General features: G+C 37.0%; 1 protein-coding gene across 1 annotated transcript in view; it reads right to left on the reverse strand.

Annotated features, from left to right (window-relative positions):
* AVL9 (AVL9 cell migration associated) overlaps positions 1–12,892 on the reverse strand; it is a 66,958-nt gene that overhangs the window by 16,823 nt on the left and 37,243 nt on the right. The window contains exons 9-13 of the mRNA XM_040259672.1: positions 11,859–11,928; positions 11,050–11,582; positions 5,236–5,370; positions 3,851–4,070; positions 1,514–1,631 (exon numbers count right to left, since the gene is read on the reverse strand). Of these exons, the coding sequence (XP_040115606.1) occupies positions 1,514–1,631; positions 3,851–4,070; positions 5,236–5,370; positions 11,050–11,582; positions 11,859–11,928 (1,076 nt within the window). The remainder of the gene's footprint in view (positions 1–1,513; positions 1,632–3,850; positions 4,071–5,235; positions 5,371–11,049; positions 11,583–11,858; positions 11,929–12,892) is intronic.

Raw genomic sequence — 12,892 nt, forward strand, 5'->3', positions numbered from 1 at the left:
TCATATCTGCATAAGTTCCCTATCTAATTTTCTGGTCTTTTGCTTCAGCTTTCTCCTCAACCTAAATAACCTCAATTATTTACATAGTTTTAAAAGTACTGTTTTCACAATCCTATAAAACACATGCCAGCTAATCCCCATAAGGACCTGCATTAAAATCTGTAGCACTGCTTCAAGTTAAAGGCACTACAGCAGACGCAGCAGCTGAGTAAAGATCTGTCCAGGCTAACAGAGCCCAGGCGAGGAGACAGAACTGTGAACGGCCACTCCCCAGCCACCACTAAAACCAGCGCCACTAGGCAAGCAAGCTCACATCTGTTTCTCTTCATTACTCTTTAGAACACAGACCTTGTGGTTAGTAAGGGAGAAAACTTTGAACTTAGTCCTTTCATTTAATTCCATTACAGTGTTTTTGCCTTTTAATTCTCTATGTTTTTACCACATCCAAATGGCAATCTAGGTTTCTGCCATAGCCCAGTATGAGGACTAAATTCACCAAAACTGGTCCTGAACCTAGATGGATAAGTTTAGCAGACATGTTCCCCCAAGCCTTGCTTCCTTGCAGATGCTTCTGCAAGTTACAATGACATAAATCCTTGGATTTTGTGTGTGTAGCCCCACTAAAGCACATTCCCAAGTCAAGTTTACCCAATTCCTAAATAATATGGTAATCAGTACTAAGTTGATTTCTGTCATATTTTCATGAAGTTTAAAATACAAGTGAAACATAATGCTGCAAAGCAATGATACTCCAATAAAAATTAATTAAAAAACACATACACAAAAAAACCACAAATGAAAACAAAAGTTCAACGTACACTTATATCATAAAGAAATTAAATCCTTTAATTTAGAAGTTCCCAATATGTGCACATTATATCAATTCATCTCCTTAGACTCCACTCTCCCAATTCACATGGTATTTTTTTCTTAACGGCCCAATTCTCTAGCACATTTAAATGCCTTTTACGTGGAATAAAGTCTTTGCCCAGTCAACAGTCAATATTATGACAGGTATTAAATTTTGTTGGATCTTAGAATCTGATATGGAAATGGCACCAGATTTTACCGATTATCTAGGAATTCAAATATTGACTTTAGTTGTTCACACTTCATATTTTACAATAACCTCTCAGTTTTAACCAGTGCTATTTCCCTCAAGGCTTCTATCTCGCTTGACCATTCTGCTGAGGCAAAAATCCAGAGAAAGGGAGGAAGGATCGATATGACATACGAGCATCCCCACAGGCTAGGACTTTCGTCTCCTAATTATACTGGAAGCTGGGAGAAATATTAGTGCTTCCAAAATGCCTTGTGCTTTGTGAGTAAGAAGTGTGAAAAGGGAAGCAGTTTTCAGCTGCTTCCCTGTACTTGGGAGCCTTTTTTATAAAAAATCTATTTAAGGGATTCTTGAAGATATTCACAGTATCATCAGAGTTCAGACATGATTTTCTTTATTCAAAAACCCTTAATAAGTCAACCACCTCTATCACCCTGTAGAGGATGTGCTTACTTCGGATTTATTTCTGCAAGTGCTGGATGCTTGTTGCTGTTCCAGACCCTGTAGTTGTGAGTGTTCTTCCAAGCTGTAACAAAGGTCGTCCCATAGTCCGATAAGATCTTTTCATTATCTGTCAAGTAAATATTTGAAAGTTGGGCTGGACTGTAGCCAGTCAGGGTTATAAAGATTAATAATAACAGTAAAGAAATGGCTTTAGCCTCCCTGTCCCCTGCTGCTTTCTTGGGGAGAAAGCCTACCAAATGTCAGGAAACTTGGGTCAAGTTCCAGAACCCTAGTAAGAAGCTATGTGGCCTTTGCTAAATCACTTGATCACCTGGAATTTCATTTTTCTTACTAGAAAATAAGGGGGTTGAGCCAAATATTTTCTAAGGTTCCTAAAAACTCCAAAATATTTCCATGTTCTCCTCACCAAGGTAAGGAGGCATAGTACTATTTATTAAAAACTACAGACTAGAGTGGGTTAAACATACTGACATACATATATATATGGAGTAGGCAATTAGGTATTTTTAAAAAATCTTTTCACAAATACCATTTTCTGTGAAAGGAAATTAGAATAATTCGTTCTTTTTAGCCATTCTTTTTTCTTTATCTTACTATTCGGTGAAACTCATTCTTGAGTGTCCATGCATTTCACGGTCAAAATACTTAATAAGGGGATTTTAATATATTTAATGCATAAAACTTTTTGGCTTCATCACTATCAAGAGGAAGCTTCAATCCACAGTGCTTCTTCTACTTGGAAGAACAGAAATGGTTTGGAGAACTGATTCAAATGGCTATTGCTTCATATATTAATTCCAAGTTGCTTGCTTTGAAGGTGAAACACGTGACTTTCGTTGCTGGGAGAGGAAGAAAAGAACATTCATGGTTCTATATACACCATAAGGAAGTGCTTTTAAGAACATATTCATCAATCAGCTTATTGGGCTAAATTTCCTTTAAAAGCCTGGGTGTGAACCAGACTACTTGGGTTGAAGTCCAGCTCAGTCTCCTACCAGGGGTAAGAGCAAGTTATTTAACCTCTCTGTGCCTCACTTTCTCAAATCTGTAAAATGAGGATGACATGGTATCTACCCCTAAGATTGCTGGGACGATGAAATGAGTTAGAAGATGTTAAAGTGCCCCCCCCAAAAATAAGGGTGGGTCTCCACACATGTTAAATGTTCCCTCTGAAAATACATAGCTACTGTGTACTCAGGAAAATATTTTTAAGTAGTAAATTAATTACTCAGGAACATACAAGACTTGGGTTTTCTTACTAGATAAACTGAGTGATTCTGGGTTAGAGGATTTAATTTGGGGATCTCAGTTGCTACAACTGTAGAAGAGGCAGACATTAAAAAAAAAAAAATCCCATTAACAAATAAGGAGTCACTCCACAGATTTCTTAATGAATGAAGAACATGCCTGAAGCCTGGATTTAAAACTCTACATCTACTATTGGAAGAACTAATCTAGGAGGTGGCAGCAGTGGGGTTGATTTAAACATCTACTGACACCACAACGTGAAGGTACTTCAACACTGAGGAACTATACAATTATAAATGGTTAAGATGGTAAATTTTATATGAATTTCACGACAATTTTTAAAAAAGCAACCTGGAAACAGTTGGAGAGATCATTGAGAAGCAGGGAAAACAGAAGGTCCATATCCTTTTAACAACCTTACGACCATCACTACCAAATCTAGATTTGCTAATGTGCAGGGTGGCAGGTATCCCAGGTCTGAAAGCTCATTGCAAAGCTTCATTTCTCCTTGAATATACTCGTTTCTATGGGGAATGAGAATTTTAACACAGGAGTGAGTCTATGTTTGCCTGATCCATTTTAAACATTTAATAGGGATACTATTAGAACAGATAAATTTGAAGGTTTCATCACTCAGAATGTGATCTCCAATGATTTCTATTTTTAAAAATATTTTTTTCCAACCCTCATATATCTTAAAAACATATAAGCAGTGTTTATAAGGAGCACTCAACTACCTATATATCCTTCCGTATGGTGGAATACTAAGTCATGTAAGAAGTGATGAAGATCTGCATTTACTCTCTTGATACACGTTTATATTATAAAGAAAAACTAAGCTATAAAAGACATGAAAAATGGGATCCATGTTTGCAAAAGGACTACCACGAACACTACAAAACTAAAATCCAAAACATGCATAGAAAAAGGTCCAGAAGGATATGAATTACTCAAACTGTGAAGAGTAGTTAATTCTATATGTGTGGAGTGACAGGTAATTTTTCTGATCACTTTATTTCTTATGCAATTCAAAGCATCCAGAGTTACAAAATGAGAAAGTGACTGTGAGCTCCTTACCTAGCTGCAGTGTGGCGGCCAACAGTGCATGGATATAGACTGCAAACTGGGCTCGGATCCACTCGTCACCTCCCTCCCAGCCCGTGCCGTCCAGGAAGACGTCGTCCCGGTTCTCAGTCACATGCCTCACGAGGTAATCTGCGAACCTTAGGTCTGCAGTGGTTGGATTGAGCAGCTTCCTAAGTTCTGGATCATGGATCTGGATCAGAGCTTCTTCTACCTAGAGGGTACCCAGGTACAAGTCAGAGTCTGGGCATTCATGCAGACATCCATGCCACACTTTAAAGAGTAACTACTGGGAAGTTGGAGCTGGAAATAAAAAATATGAATAATATAGCATTCTCAAAAGATGAGCCTAAGAAAGAGACAGGTTTTTTATTCTGAAGCTGTTTCTTATTTTTCACTATTTAAAAAAATGCTCATTTTTTGTTCTTACATGCATAAATACTTAATTTTGAATTATAAAAGTGATTCATGTTGACAAATATTTTGGAAAATATAGAAATGTACAGTAAAAATCACCTTTATCATACAAACAGAAATGAATACAATTAATTAAATAAAATTACTAAAAATTTTTGTTTTGACTGAACAGATACTTTGGGGTATATTTAGTATGTAATACTTGACACAGAAAGAACTATATGTAACTTACAAGTTAGTTTTAAAGTATAATAATAAATACCCATCAGCTTGTCAACCTACTTCAGAACTAGAATGTAACAATAATGTTTAAGAAAACTCTGTGGTCCTTTCATCTATATCCTTCTGTCTTGGAAGGTATAATATATGTATTTTTCTCCCTCAATATTGGGAACCATATACCTTGAATCCCAGATTTTTAATTTATTGTATTATAAACATTTCCCCAGGAAGCACATTCTGGTACTTTCTGTTAAGAACTACAGAAACCTTAGGGTGGCTGAAATCCCCTCCACCCATTTGTAAAAATTATTTTAACTGTAAAAGTTAAATTATTTATACTTCTCCTATATTAATAAGATATCAAATGTTTATCTCTAGCTCCTTCTGTTTGATATTGAGGCATATTAAACAAGGTAGAGGTATTTAAACTATTTAAATGATAAACACACTTTTATTGTGAGTACGACTAGATTGCCTTGGTAGGAATCCTGGCTCATCCACTTAGCAGCTGTCTGATCCCCTCTGTTCCTTGGCTTCTGCAGGTGTGATAGGACAGTAACAATGCCTATCTCACAGGTTGTTATGAAAATTAGATAAGTTCATATACCTAAGGTGCTTAGGAGGCCTGGCAAAGGAAGCAATTATGACCACTATCAGTGTTATTACTATGCCCCAAATTCCATTTAAAAAAGTAAAACAGGGACCAGCAGTCAAGGACCTGCACTCAGATGTCAACTTACTTCCACAATGGCATCACTGAGGTGTTTCTGTTGTCGAAAAAGGATGTTAGTAGCTCCAGCAACAAATCCTCGAATGGTGACATCAGAGAGAAGATGATGCTGCTGCAGTGCCATATAAGGCAGACACAGATACCCCTATGAGTGGTAAGAGCAGAAAATGTTAGAAAGTGATGGGACAGCCATGTCTCTCCTAACAGCTAGTGTTCGGTGGTTCAGTCACTAAGCTCTGTTCAACTCTTTGCGACCCCATGGACTGGGCCATGGTAGCCCACAAGGCTCCTCTGTCCATGGGAGTTTCCAGGCTAGAATACTAGAATGGGTTGCCATTTGCTTTTCCAGGGCATTGTCCCCACTCAGGGATGGAATCTGGGTCTCCTGCATCACAGGTGGATTCTTTACCAACTGAACCACCAGGGAAGTCCCCTCGTCAAGCCTAGACAGCTAATAGTAGGAAAGGAAAGTTCCAATCTTCCCCCAACCTCATGCTATTCCTAACACAGCTGATCTTTGAATCAACACAATAATATACCAATAATAACAACCACAGGTCCTGACTGTTTTAAGGCCAGTTAATTGCTAACCTGCTCCATGAATGGTCAAATCTTGGCAAGGTGGTCTAACATGAAGGTTTGTCTTGTGTGACCACTTGGCTTTCAGTTCAACTTAAAAGCTTCCACTATAACTAATAAGCTAGGTGTTTTTTTTTTTTTAGGAATGAAATACTAATATTAAGCCCATTAAAAGTATGCTGTTTAGTAGAAAGCTGTTCCTTCTTCCAGTAAAATTTTAAAACACAGGCATTTGCACATAACCACCAAAATACTCTTGTGAGAATAGCAAAGCACTGCATAGCAATTATTTTACTGTCCTATAATTTAAAATGATACAGTATTTCAAGATATTTGCTACTAAATGTTCAAAGCAAAAATGACCATGGCAGTAGTTGTGTATTTAAAATTTCCAGTTGAACTGCATTTGAAAATACCATTGCCCTGAAAATTAAATATTTTAACTGCCAAACCACAGCAGGGAGTTAAGTGTACAAAAAAAAAAAGCCTATATCCTGAGAAAAAAGTAATGCTAACACTGGAATGATGCACTGAAGGATGGAATTTCTGCTGAAAAATTCTAAATCAAGACAGATCCCAACAAGTGGCATAATCTGTGTATAAAGCCAGGAGGGAGGACTTGCTGAACTCCTGAGTTTGTTTTCAATCAAGTTCGATGACAGTTTTATTTGTTATTCTAATCATCTTTAAAAAAATAAAACAAAACACTGAACCACAGTTATCCGGATAATGTCTTGTTTCCACCATGAGAATTTCTCTGAGGGAAGGAGACACCACTTCTGCTGCTTCATGTCCTTCCCTATGTCTAGGATGTACCATATAGCCAGCTATTAGGAGAAGACGTGAGAAAAGACTTCCAGAAGTTGGAATACATGTCCGGTAAACTGGTTTCATTCTCCTTCTTGACAATGTTTTCCTCTCCTCTATAAAATGTGAAATAGTAGAAGCAGCAACATAAACCCGTCTATGCCTTACACATAGTCAGTATATAGTGCTTCTCAACCCACGCCCTCTTGTGACTAAAGGTGGAAAGGACCCATGCTCCTCATGCCAAATCACTCAAACGGCTGGTAGACTCATGGGTCATACTTTACCTTGTGGGCTACGTATTAAAAACTTGTTACCTGTTTCGGAACATAAATACTACAATGCTGAATGCTCTTTCAAACTTTATATGGACTCCTCCGAGTACTCCTACTCCCCCAGCCAGGACTGAGAATCCTTGATGAGGGCACTTTCAGAACTACCAATATTTACAAAGATTGATTCAATTGCTCATAGTATTGCATTTCACAGCTGCTTCTGTTAAAGAAGAAAAGTCTGTTGTCAACAGTGGAATTCTTGGCTAAGTCGCACGAAAACTAAGAATGTAGTTTTTTAAAAAAGTCAATTGTTTCAAAGTTTTTTTTTTAAAAAATGAAATACAGTCCTTAAAATATTACACATATCCATATTCTTTGACCCAGTATTTTACTTCTTACAATTTATCCTACAGATACACCTGTTCATGTGTGAGATTTGTAAAAAGTTACTTATTGCAGCATTACTTATCATTGTAAAAGACAGGAATCCTAACAATTCATGACTAGGGCAATGGCAACTCACTCCAGTACTCTTGCCTGGAAAATCCCATGGACGGAGGAGCCTGGTGGGCTGCAGTCCATGGGGTCGCTAAGAGTTGGACGTGACTGAGCGACTTCACTTTCACTTTTCACTTTCATGCATTGGAGAAGAAAATGGCAACCCGCTCCAGTGTTCTTGCCTGGAGAATCCCAGGGACGGGGGAGCTTGGTGGGTTGCCATCTATGGGGTTGCACAGAGTCGGACACAACTGAAGCGACTTAGCAGCAGCAGCAGTAGCAAAAGTAACCCCTATCTAAATCTTCTTAAGAAAGAACTTAAGTTGATCCTGAAATTGATGTGGAAATGCAAAGGGCTAAGAAACTCTTGAAGAACAATAGCAAGAGAGGAAGCCTTTTCTCTGCCTGACACAACATAATGGTAATTAACACAGTGTGGGACTGACCCAAGGATAGACAGATACATGGAAGCACAGAGACAGACGCCCTTCCTCAACATACACAAAAATGAATTCCAGGTAGACAAAACCCAAAATGTGGAAGTCAAAACTACAAAGCCTGAAGTCTCACAAATCATGAGAATGAGGGAGACAATCCAGAAGGTTTAAACAATTACTACACAAAAGGAAATTCAAAAGGTTACCAAGAATATGAAAAGATGGTCAGCCTCAACAGTGGCTACAGAAAAAAAGACAAGAGCCACGAGACTGGCTAAATATTAGGAGGTTTGACAATAATAACCATCGGTGACAATGTGAAGCAAAGGGAACTCTCATCCACTGCTGTGGGAATAGAAATCGTCAAAACCACTTTAGAAAACAGATTGGAATTATTCTAGTAAAGCTAATCTACCCATTCCTTATAATCCAGCATTCCCACTTCTAAGCACTGACTCTTAAAGAAATGCTTGCACATATACAGCCAAGATTACTGAATAAGAATTTAATAGAAGCGTTATTTGTAGTAACCAGAAACTAGAAACAATGTAGATATCCATCCACATAATTTACATATTGCAGAATAGCCCAAACCAGAAAACTACAGAGGAATAATAAAACACAACTTCATGCAAAATTATGATGAAACTAAAAATCACGTTGAGAGAGGAGGGGGAAAAATTGTGGTGCTGCTTGAATAAAACTAAAAAACATTGTATCTGTTACTTTTTAGTTAGTCGTCAAGTTATTTGTAGGTTCCCTAAATTTGAATATGACACACTGTAAGCAAGCAAACCAAATATAAACTCAGAAGCAATATATAAAGAAGTTTAATACATGAAGCAGAAAAAATTTTGGTTTCCAACTACATTTACTATTAATTCTTTCATAAGTTTATTGTTTTACTAAAACAGTTACAGACTGAAACAACAGAATTCTGAATTAAGTGATCTTCTGGTGGAGGCAATTATTACTAAATTTTAAAAAGTACCAGATACATGCAATTAAAAAAAACTATGAAGTAGGTGTTCATCTTTTTTTAAAAGTTAAAAACTTCACTTTGAAAAAAAAAATTTTTTAGTGAATACCTAAAATCACCCATAGATATGAATACATAGGTACATTTTCTAAATTTTCATCTTTCTCCTTTGGTTCCCTCATTGCCCTCCTCTCCTCCCACGGAATCCTGTCCTAAAGTTGCCACCAGTCTCATCTCCTCTCCCTCAGCAACCTAGTTTCTTCCTTACATCCCTAATTCAGCTCTCAGGAAAAGTTCAAGCATATTTTAAGAGTCTGGTATCTACAGTGTTTATGTAATAAGCCTCATCTCTAAGACTGAGAAGAAATGCACTATCAATTTCAAGTCCCAGAGAGAAGACTGGAAATTTGGAGCTTTGGAATCTCTCCAAGCATAACTTTCATATGCGAACACAGTCAGGGGACCAGTCAACTCACTATTCTCTTCAAAGCTTGCTATCTTATTTCAGCAATACTGTGTGGGCATCCAAGCTTCTCTTTGGCTACATTTGAAATGACTTTTCAGGATGCTTTGCTAATCCAGGTCTTCTCTACAAGTATTTTTAAGATCTTCAAGAGAAGGAAAAAAGAAAAGCCTAAAGGCAACTCATTTTTAAGTATACTTCATATTCCAAAGCTGCTGACATCAAAGAATCAGCAATTGTATTTGAAACTGTGATTAAACAAGTTAGATTTGAATCATTACATAATAAAACAGAAAACCTAAAGGAAAATGTTTAATTTACCATAATGATTGTGGTAAACCCATCATATATTCAGTACTGGTATAACATACACAAAGAGAATATTCTACCAAACAGTTTATTAACAGCACATACAACACATTAACATTGCTTTGTTTAATTCAGTGACCTCGCAGACAAAACCAAAATCCCCCACCCCAGTTAATCTCCCTCCTGGTGTCTCCACAATGATAAAAATTAGAGTGGATGGGTGAAGCTGCAAAAGTAAGGGCTCCAAAAAGTATAGGCAGTCATGACACCCACATGTGAGTTCAGAAAACCCACAATTTGTGGCTGTTGAGTATACTTAGTAGTCTGAGGGCCCAGAGTTTTCCACCCAGGCTCCTAAACTCCAGTTTTAAGCAAATATGCATTAGTTCAATCAAGAAACCGATAAAGATAATTTCAGCATCCCCTAACAGACCACAAAATGAACAAAGACAGCATTTTCTGCTAACTATTCAGCAGTACTGACTTGGGGCAAGTACTTATTTGTAAAACTGGATAAACCCAGAAAGAATTTATCACATAGTGGAGAAGGACTGATGTCAAGTCAATGCTATCCATTTTCTTTTCCATATAAAGTTTTACTTCCAGCATAAAGGAAGGTATTTAGAGAAAAACATAAATTTTGTTCTAGTTACTGGACAGATATATCTTTCATGGTTAAACTGAAAAGCCATGGATATAAGAATTTAGAACCTAGTACAAGGAGGGCCTGGCACGTAGGAAGGTAATAAATACTTCTTTGACTGAAAAATGAAATGGGACTTTTCATCTTCTTCATTAAAAAAAAAAAAAATTCATGAATGACAATAAAGTAGCTTCTCCTGTTAGATTAAAAAAAAAACCTGTTAGGATTAAAAAAAAAAAACCCTTCAAATGTAGCTTCCAGAATCCTAATATAGTATTACTGACATAAAGAAATGATATCCTAGAAATAAGATACTGAATCAAAGATGCAATTTGTTTTACTATGGTGTGTTTAAATTATTTTTAAAACTTAGAAATACATTTTATATGTTTTTCCATAAAAAGATTAAAGATTAATTTTTAAGGCAAGTTAACCAAAACAGTGTATTGTATCTATGAAGGGTACTGATATTTAAGTTAGCCATCTAAGCTTTTTATTCTTTCTTATAAAATTGTAGCTTTTGGAATTATGGTATTTTAATATACATTCATTAAATGTAATCAACGCTGTCTTGTTTTTTCCCCTGAAGGTAAACCTGACTAATGAAAAATACACCAAACACAGTGATTGCTGACCTCGGTTTTCAAACTCTAATCAAAATCCCCTGCAGTCTTATATCATGGTTACAGATGTCAGAGTACTACACATCTGCTATGTTATTTTACAGTTTTCAATGAGAATTTTCAGACTTAAATGTGTTCAACACTGAAAGTTAAATTTTGAAAGGATTTTGTGCTATCCTTATGGGCATTAATAAAGGATGTTAACTCTTACCTTTGTGAAGATGGCCAGGGGCATGCCATACTGGTCCTCCTCCAAGCCAGAAATCAGCCCTGGTATTAGGACCACCTGGCCGGTATTAGCTTGAGGTTGAACAGTAATCGGAGGACTATCTGAGAGCAAAGAGTCCTTTGGAAATGAGTTTGTCTGTTCTGACCCCACCTGTTCTCGTTCTTTCAAGGAGGAATCCTCTAAGACACTAGGATCCAAGGTCTCCCAGTCACTTTCTGAAGACTCTGGAGATGGGCGAGAAGGAGGTTTCAGATACTGATTGCTATCACTGGCTTCCTGTTCACTGCTATCATCTTCTACCTGGAACAAAGGCTCTTGAGTCTTGATGGCTGCATCTCCTCCATGGTTCCCCAGGATTTTCTTGACAGTTCCCAAGGTGGTATTTGAAATGTCAGAAGCAGGCATAGAAACAAACTCATCTGCAGGGGGATTACTTTCCTGAAGCCCAGCATCTTCAGACATACTCTTTCGGGGTCTGTACTGAGAACTGTCACTGAGTCCATGTTCAATCATGCCTAAAACATACAATATTGGAGATAAGTTTGGCTTAGAAAAAGATATTAGAAGATAAGAGCTGTGTATTCTGCTTTAAATAGTGGAACTCCTATAAAAAATTTTAATGATCTATGCTTGCTCAAATTTTAACTGAAAGCCAGACAAAAGAGAAATCTATTGCCAAAGTGAAAATATCCTATTAAAATAGACAGTAACCCTAACCACTTTGTCCTTGAAAATTTTTATCATTCAAAGGTCCAGAATAAGTAAGAGACTGGAAACTGCTACCCTCTTACCTGGAAAAAGGGATAACACAGTCATCAGGGCACCCACCAATTTATTCACTGGAGAAATATAAAAGAGAACCTGAAATGGAGTCAATAAAATTAAATTAGAAAATCCACGAGTCCACAATGACACTTTTAAAAAAAGAAAAAAGCAAAGAAGGGAGAGAAGAAAACTCTTCTTTATGGAAGTATAACAGCTAATAAATACAGAATTTATGACAGAATCAGAAAATCATGGTTCAAGTAAAAATTACCAATGGATGCTGAAACTATTGTGCAAGGCTCTTGGGCAACAGGATATTCACATTAGCTTCAAATTTATCATCCCACAGTTCACCTATTAATTGCAAAGGAAAATAACAAGTACTAATATGAAGAAACCTGGCAATCACCTTAGTCAAATGATCAAACTTCCTATCACCAATAAGAGAACAAGCAGTTATGGGCCTCCAGTTATGATGCCCCAGAAGGACACATCACTACCTATACAATATTCTTGCCAAAAAAGTTTAATCTGAAATGAGCCAAAGGAAAATAATCATACAAATCTATTAAAATACAACTAATCTGGATTATTAAAAAGAAAAAAAGATCCATGTCATGAAAACAGAGAAACAAAACAAGAAGTGAGGTGGTAGAACTGTTTGAGATTAAAGAGAGCTAACACTCAGCCATTAAAAAGAATACATTTGAATCAGTTCTAATGAGATGGATGAAACTGGAGCTGATTATACAGAGTGAAGTAAGCCAGAAAGAAAAACACCAATACAGTATACTAACACATATATATGGAATTTAGAAAGATGGCAATGATAACTCTGTATTCGAGACAGCAAGAGACATAGATGTATTGAATGGACGTTTGGACTCTGAGGGAGAGGGAGAGGGTGGGACGATTTGGGAGAATGGCACTGAAACATGTATAGTATCAGGTAAGAAATGAATCGCCAGTCTATGTTCGATACAGGATACAGGATGCTTGGGGCTGGTGCACAGGGATGATCCAGAGAGATGATATGGGGTGGGAGGTGGGAGGGGGGTTC

The sequence above is a fragment of the Oryx dammah genome, unplaced genomic scaffold (genome assembly GCF_014754425.2).
Source record: "Oryx dammah isolate SB20612 unplaced genomic scaffold, SCBI_Odam_1.1 HiC_scaffold_18, whole genome shotgun sequence".
NCBI classification, from domain to species: domain Eukaryota; kingdom Metazoa; phylum Chordata; class Mammalia; order Artiodactyla; family Bovidae; genus Oryx; species Oryx dammah.